This window comes from Solanum lycopersicum, chromosome 5, assembly GCF_036512215.1.
Source record: "Solanum lycopersicum chromosome 5, SLM_r2.1".
In the NCBI taxonomy this organism is placed as follows: domain Eukaryota; kingdom Viridiplantae; phylum Streptophyta; class Magnoliopsida; order Solanales; family Solanaceae; genus Solanum; species Solanum lycopersicum.
Window position 1 is genome coordinate 4,873,440 of NC_090804.1, and position 8,034 is coordinate 4,881,473.

Below are 8,034 nucleotides of genomic sequence, written 5' to 3' on the forward strand. Positions count from 1 at the left end.
TATTGATGAAAACTATTGTAGTGAGAAAAGCTTCAACCCATAAGAAACAGAGGTATGTTAGCATGAAGTAGTAGAGTAAAGTCGGTCTCCATAATAAGCCTATGTTTTCTTTGTGCAATTTCATGTTGTTCAGGTGTGTTAGGAAATGAAATATATCTCACAATGTCATGATCTTCCAAATGCTTAATGGAGTCTATTTGGATAAATTCACCACCTTCATCACACTGAAAAATCTCAATCTCTTTAGCAAATTATTTTTTCACCATTTTATGAAATATATTCAGACTTCTTTTTCAATGGATAAATCCATGTATATCTTATGTAATCATCATAAAAGATACATAATATTTCATATGATGGGAGGATTCGACAGGAGCTGGTCCCCATAAGTTAGGATGAATTTTCAATAAGGATTTTTTCTCAATTTTATCTCTCAAACCAAAAGGAAGTTTACATCTCTTTCTCAACTGACAACTAGAACAAACAGTAGGAATTTTATTCTAACTACTAACATTGATGCAACTATTACTACTCAAAAAAATTTAAAAACTTCAAACTAGGGTGTCCCTATCTAGTATGCCACATGTTGTTTGACGTGTTCTAGTCGTGTGCAGCAGTCAAGGCGTAGAGATTGTTGTCTTGCAAAGCATAGAGTCCATTCCTTTTAGATACTTTGTCCAGCAATGTCCTTGTCCACTTGTCCTTTACAAGAAAGTTAGTTTCATCAAATTCAAGAGTACAACAATTATCCTTTGCAAGCTTACTAACTGAGAGTAAATTTTTGTTGATCTTAGGGACTAGGAGAACTTCCTTTAACTTTGGACCTGTTCCAAATATGTTTCCAACATGTGAAATGTCTAAATTTGATCCATTCCCAATAATTATTTTATTTGGTTCAGTGTTTTGTTTAAGATCAGTTAGGATACCTGAGTAATGTGTCATTTGGCTTCTTGCTCCTGAGTCCACATACAAGGTGTCATCAGTAGTGTTTTATAGATTAGTAGTAGTCAATGCTTGTGGTAGCTCATCTGTTGGCTTGGTAAGAGTAGTCTCACCTGTAAAAACACTTAAGAGTAGTATGGATATTCCTACCACAAAATTTGACACGCATCATTATTGTCTCTTTCATGACTTTCACCTGAAGGACTGTTTTGAGGACCTGGTCCGTTTCTAGTGTTATAAGGACATGTTCCTTGTCCAGCAGACTTGAAGCATCTTTCTCTTGAATTGAAGTTATTGTTTCCTCTTCTTTGAGAGTAGTTTCCTCTTCCCCTGCCTCTTTGGGCAGAGAATGTCATGTTATGGTTTTATTGAGGCACTTTTTCTTTATCCTCCCTCATATCAAGACCCCTGAGAGCACGAACAAACTAATTAAGAGTGGGATATGGTGTCTTACATAACATGACAGTCCTGAAGGTCTTGTAAATATGACCTATACCTCTAGCAAAATTAATCACTTTTGTTATCTTCATCTACAGGCTTGTGAATGGTTGCTAGACCGTCACTTATGCCTTTAAATTCCTTAATGTATTCGTCAATTGTTTTGGTTCCTAGCCTCACACTTTGCAGTTGTTGCTTGATATGGAACTACTTATCTTTAGTTGCTTGAAGATATGTTTCTTCCAAGCATTTCCACATCTTCTTGGCAGTTGAGCAGCCTACAATCAGGTACATGTTTTCTTCTATCAAGGTGCCTGAAATCCAACTCCTTAGTAACACATCCTTCTCCTTCCAGTCATCAACATTGTTTTTGTCTTTTACACTCTTCTCGCCTATTACAATTTTCTCAGTAGTCTTCCTAGTGGAACTGGTCGCTTAACTTGGTTTTGTGATGAATTCGGTTAATCTCATCACTTGAATCAATTGAGTCATTTGTGTCCTTCATAAAAGATAGTTCATAAGCTTAAGTTTAATGGAGTAGGACAAAATAAAATGATGAAGTGAAGACGTCGAAAGAATGTTGGTAGAAGGGGTCATTGTGGTTTGATAAACTTGGTTGTTTTTTTATTATGATCTAATATATTAAAAAGCGGAGAAGATTTATTGTTCTGATACCATGTCATAATCACACGAAAGTATGTAGAAATCAAGGATGTATTGATTATTATAATGTTGAGTTACAATCTCCTTATATCGGAGAAGAGTCTTATTCTAGTTATACTAGGAGTCATTGTACAATACAAATAATTACATGAGTAGTATTGTATTAAAAATCAAATACATTATCCTAGTTGACTCCTATAATATTCAATAGCTTAGTCGTACGTAACATAAGATTTAGTATTCTAATCCTAGTACGGCTCTAACTTTAACTCGTCACTCTACTTCGATGGATCTGTTCCTTTGAAGTGTTCTATCAGTCGTCAAGCTTGCTTCAACAATTAGTACACATAATTGATAAATAAACTCAGTGAAGGCTCAAGCTAGATAGTGTCTTAAAAATAAAAATAAGTTGGAGGCCAAAATTTTAATTATATTTTATTTTTATGTGAGATTCAAATTATTTATTTCTTTTTCATAAAAATAATTTTATTTTTATGATCTTAAGCTAAAGATATATTTATACCAAAATATATTTTTAATCTTGTGGACTTAAACTTATCATATGGAAGTTAAATATAAAATTGATCCATATGAAAGAGTTCCATACAAATTAAAACATTCTTTGTTTTTGCTACAAAAAGCTTAAGATAATTTTATTGTTACTAAAGTTAGGCCTTTCAATTTAGGGGACCTAAGGCATATGCCTCATCTTTAAAGGGATTGAGTCACCCTCTAAAGAAACCCTAATTAAAACAACAATAACAACATGAATAAAAAAAATCATAAAGAACTATAGTATACTCCAATGATGGGTGTATCTAAATTCACGGTGTAATGATAGAAATAAAATTAAGTTATTTCAAACTTGTTTCCTCTTAAGGTTGTAGTTTTTACAAAAAAAAAATACACTATTAAGAAAAAAGTAAAATATTTGTGTAATTCTAATTATGTTGTCTTGAGAAAACATAGGTTAAAGGTAAAATATGGACTTATGGCTTAGTCATGAATAATGAATATCACCTTGTTCAATTATCAATTTTTTTTTAATTTATAGGAATATGATTTATCATTCGAGTGTTGATAGTTTTAGGTTTAATTATGGTTTGGATATGATTATTTGAATTAAAAAATAATACCATTTTCATGATTTTGGTATTCTTATTAATAGCGTATACATAAATTAAAATTTCATGATGTATTTTTTTATTCTATTACACCAAAATATTGAAATCAAGTGTGTAGTTCACTAAATTAATATTTTCTGCTTCTTGTAGAACAAATGTTTGGGGTCATATATCCCAAAAGAGGTTAATTGTAATACTAGCATGTACTTTGACCTTACCTATCGTACTTTTGTTTACTTTTTACAGATTGTCATGCCTCCAGATGAACAAGGACTCAGTTTACCTTCTCCTGATCGACTTAGCAACCTTAACATTTATTTAATCGATGACATTCTAAGTAGGTTGTCTTTTCGAGATGTTGTTAGAGTTAGTACACTTTCGAAGGACTGGCAATATATTTGCTGGAGAATTCCAAATGTGAAGTTTGATCAAACAGTGTGGAAAACACCAGAGGAATTGACGTCCCCTACCATTGGATTTATTCCAATTCTTGAGAGTTTCCTCAGGTTTCATAAAGGAATAATGTGAAATACAGCTTCCATGTTTCTTTAAGGGATTTAATAAGTTGATTAGGCTAATATTGAAATCTGTCATGTTATCTTCTGATACGTTTGAATGTTTGATCTCTAATTGCCCGTTACTTGAGGATTTGGTGCTAAAAGACATAGACAATATGTACCCCATGAGTATTAATGCTCCAAAGCTAAGGTCGTTTGTCTTTCATGGCGATATACAATCGATACATCTTGAAAATGTCCCTGTTCTTTCCAATGTTCTGTATGTGCCTAGAGAATTAGTTCTACAGGACGAAGATGATTTTGTCAATATTTTTTCGTCTATTCCTGCTCTCGAGTGTTTCAGCTGGGATTTTTTTGAGGTATGTTACTTCATTTTACTAAATGGTAATGCAATTTAATGTGTACTTTTTATTAGACTTTGATTCATCTTGATTTTTGTCATTTTATTCATAGGTCGATAAAGGATCAACTGAAGTTATACCAACAAGGCTTCCATCAGCTCTTAACTGTCTGAAACGCCTATTCATGTCTTGGATTACCCTTGGAGAGTTTTTTGAGCTTTCGTTTGCTCTTTGCATAATACGAAGCAATCCAAATTTGGAAGAAATTGAAATCAAGGTTGTCACTAATTATTATTTTTATCTCTATATCTTCCATGTTTTTATATTCGTATGTAATGACTTGATGGGTTTTTTTTCTTGATTTTTCTTAGGAATGTATCCTTAGTGATGGAGATTATTTCGAATCTGTGCCCCAGGAGGTTGTCGATGAGATTCCTGCAAGCTTTTCGGATATCACATTTAATCATCTGAGGACAGTTATGTTTTATGATGTACTATTAGAAGAGGTTGAAATGCAGCTTATCAAGGTTTTATTGGCAAAGTCTCCAGCACTGGTGAAAATGGTAATCAAGCCTCGTCAAATGGAAACTAACAAATCTCTCAACATACTCGCGGAGATAACAAAGTTTCAACGGGCATCATCTAAAGTAGAAATTATGTATCTTGTTGATTAGTATCGTTATCACAATCCTTCTTAATCTTTGGCATAAATAATTTGGAAGTACAAATAGAAACGAGACGTTTGGTTGATGGAGTAGCATGGCTGTGTTTTGCCTTTGCTTTAAGGTACTATAAAGATTTTATCTGCTTGGAAACATAGAATTGTGAACTTGGATGAATGTTTTGAATACTCTGTTTGGGAACAGAGATGGTTTTTCATTTCATTCTTGTTATTGATTTAAGACTTTGGTTGTTTATTTTGAAGTTATGTTGTGTGTTAGCAGAACTAACAAAGATTTTGCATGACAATCTTGTTATTGATCCATCTATGAAATAAGACATGGCTTTGGAAGTTGGAACTGTCACGAAATAATTCAGATAGAACATGAAAAACACATGATGATTTACATATAAAACTCGGAAAAGGAAAAAAAATAAAACTTTAAATGTGTCTTGATTATCTTTTCCTTAATTTATTTCTTGTACTATATATATTCTCTCTATTTTAATATATGTGATGCATCTTAAATAAGATATATTACATACTTTAACATGTAAGATGACCGTATGATATATGAAATATTTAAACGAGAAAATGTATATTACTTGGGAGTTAATATATATACTCATAGAATCATTAAGAAAAACGAAAATCAAATTTGCTCTTTATTTCAAATGAGGGGGCACAAAGGTCGATTTGATTTACATTTTAATTGGAAAAAACCTAAACTAACTATTTTATTTAATTAGTTCTTAAAACTAAATCAAATCATACAAAGTTGGATTTTTTTAGTTTCGACTTTAGTGTATTCTTTTGATTTATTTTATATTTATTTATAATTACACGGTGATTGAAAAAGAGATCAAATATATTTTCAAATTTTTTGAAAAATAATAAAATTCACATGAATAGAAAATACTTTCAACATTCATTACAAAATAAATTGTTAACTTCTTAATCGAAACTATAACAGTAAAATTGTAACTTTCATCCTCATACAAAATAAAGTATTTTTAAAAGCTTGTCTCTTCAGTTTGTTCCAACACCTCCATTTGAGAAGACAAAGAGAGCAGAGTGCTTCACATTCATCCTCTCTCAGGTTCTTCTTCTTTTCTGTTTCTTTAACATATTATTTTCTTCATTGTTAACCCAAACTCTCTGCATTTATAGTTCTTGTTCTATAGACTATTGATATCAAGATTGCATTTTTATTGTTTGGGTATGCTTTAATATGATGAAATTGAAGTGGGGTTTGGTTAAAACTTGATGGGGTTAATGTTTTTCAAGGACATGGTGTGTTGGTAGGTGTAGATCTATCATGGATGTGTTTCAGTAGTGGCGGAATTAGGATTTTCACTAGGTTGAAATAGGAATAATATGTTTTTAAGTTTTGGATAACTAAAACAGCACTTATTTTACTTGGATTTGATACACTTGAGTTTTTGGTCTTTCGGAAACTATCTTTTTATCAGTTCACAAGTAAACTATGTAGTGTGTACTCTAACTGGACAATTTTGCGATTCCCTACATATTGTGGTCTTGTTTAGTTTCTGCAGATTCTTGTTGTAGTAGTCATTTGATGTTATGCTTCCAAATGGGAAAAAACAACTTTTACCTCCGCGATGTACTTAGCAACCTTCCTGATAGTGTAATTAATGACATTCTACGAGGTTGTCTTTACTAAATGTTGTGAGGACAAGCATCTTATGAAGGAAATAGAGATATAATCTGCATAGAGTTCCGCAACTGAAATTTGATCAAACACTTTAGAAAATAGCAGAGGACTTGATATCACTTGATATATTTCCTCTATAGGAATGGCATTCAACATCTTGTCCTTAAACCTCCATTTAGGAGTAAACCATATGAATTGCCTTCTGCATTTTTCACATGTTCACAATTAAGGCATCTGTTTCTCAAGGACTGTCTAATACGTCCTCATCCGTTCTTTGAGGGATTTGATTGGTTAATTAGCTTTGAACTAATTGAAGTCAATATTTATTCTGAATTACTTAGAAGTGTAATCTCACATTGCCCATTGCTTGAGAATTTGGTGTTGCAACATTATGTGATCACAATATCACATTGAAATTAGTGCTCCCAAGCTGAGGTCAATTATCTTCACTGGCAATATAAAGTTTTTACATTTATAGAATGTCCCTCTTCTTTCCAAAGTTTCATATAAGCCTACAGAATTTTCGGTAGGGGCAGAACATGATGTTGACAAGATTTTTGAGTCTATTCCTGCTCTCGAGAATCTCTGCAGGAATCACGAGTATGTTCAGGTAATATATCTTCATAACTTGCATTTTCATAACTTTGAGTCATCCAGATTTTTGACATTTTCTTCCTAGGACGTGTATATTGGACCGGCTCCCTTATGCTCTTTTCTATCTTAAATACCTTCACATATCTTGCATTAATCTAGGAGTATTCTTTGATCTTTCGTTTGCTCTTTGCTTAATAAGAAGCTCTCCAAATTTAGAAGAAATTGAAATCAAGGTTGTTAATGATGTTTACTTTTTTCTCTCTTTTTTTCGTATGCATTGACATTCTTATGATCTTCAATTGAAATCAAGGCTGATTATTTTTCTTAATCTTTCTTAGAATTATTTTGAACATTCGCGTCGGGAGGCTTTTAATGATATTCCTGAAAGTTTCTCGGATATGACATTTAATTACCTGAGGACAGTAAAGATTGATGATGTAACAGGAGTAGCAGCTGAAATGCAGCTTATCAAGGTTTTATTGGCCAAGTCTCCAACACTGGTCAGAATGATAACCAAGCCCTGTGAAACGGAAGATAAAGAATTTTTTAAAGTACTCGCTGAGGTAACAAAATTTCAGCTTACATCATCTAAAGCAGAAGTTGTGTATCGTGTAGATTAGAATCCATATTACGATCCTGATGATCTTAACTAGTCTTTAATATGATCATAATCTTTTGCTAAAATGTTTGAAATTGTAAAAAGAATGTTCATACAGCAGCAAGGCTGTTATTTTGCATTTTCCACTGTGAAGACCATCAGTTTGTGAACATATGTGAATCTGGATGTATGTTTTTGATTAATCTATTTCAATGTTTGTTCTTTGAATGATCTATCGGATGACACTTTGGTTTGTTATTGATCTTTTTAATAAATTCATTGTGGTCCTCATGGTCATGGTGCTTTCTTTTTTATTTGATAGGATCCTGACATGAGTTGAGCGTAAATGGAATAGTGAGGATTCATATAGTCGATTTCAACTAGTTATTTTATGAGAGTCGACGACGTTGTTAAAATATTATTCTAAATAGTAAGAAAGAATGAAATTCGATCAAATCTCTTGATCTTAATGGTTTAGTA

The 8,034-nt window shown here is 32.2% G+C and overlaps 1 protein-coding gene across 1 annotated transcript; it reads left to right on the forward strand.

Moving 5' to 3' along the window:
• The first annotated feature begins 3,849 nt into the window (after window positions 1-3,849).
• Window positions 3,850-7,576, forward strand: LOC138348459 (uncharacterized). The gene is made up of 6 exons (XM_069297656.1): window positions 3,850-4,044; window positions 4,139-4,303; window positions 4,398-4,589; window positions 5,721-5,786; window positions 6,841-6,972; window positions 7,295-7,576. The coding sequence occupies exons 1-6, from the start codon at window positions 3,850-3,852 to the stop codon at window positions 7,574-7,576; spliced, it is 1,032 nt and encodes a 343-aa protein (XP_069153757.1).
• Window positions 7,577-8,034: the final 458 nt, after the last annotated feature.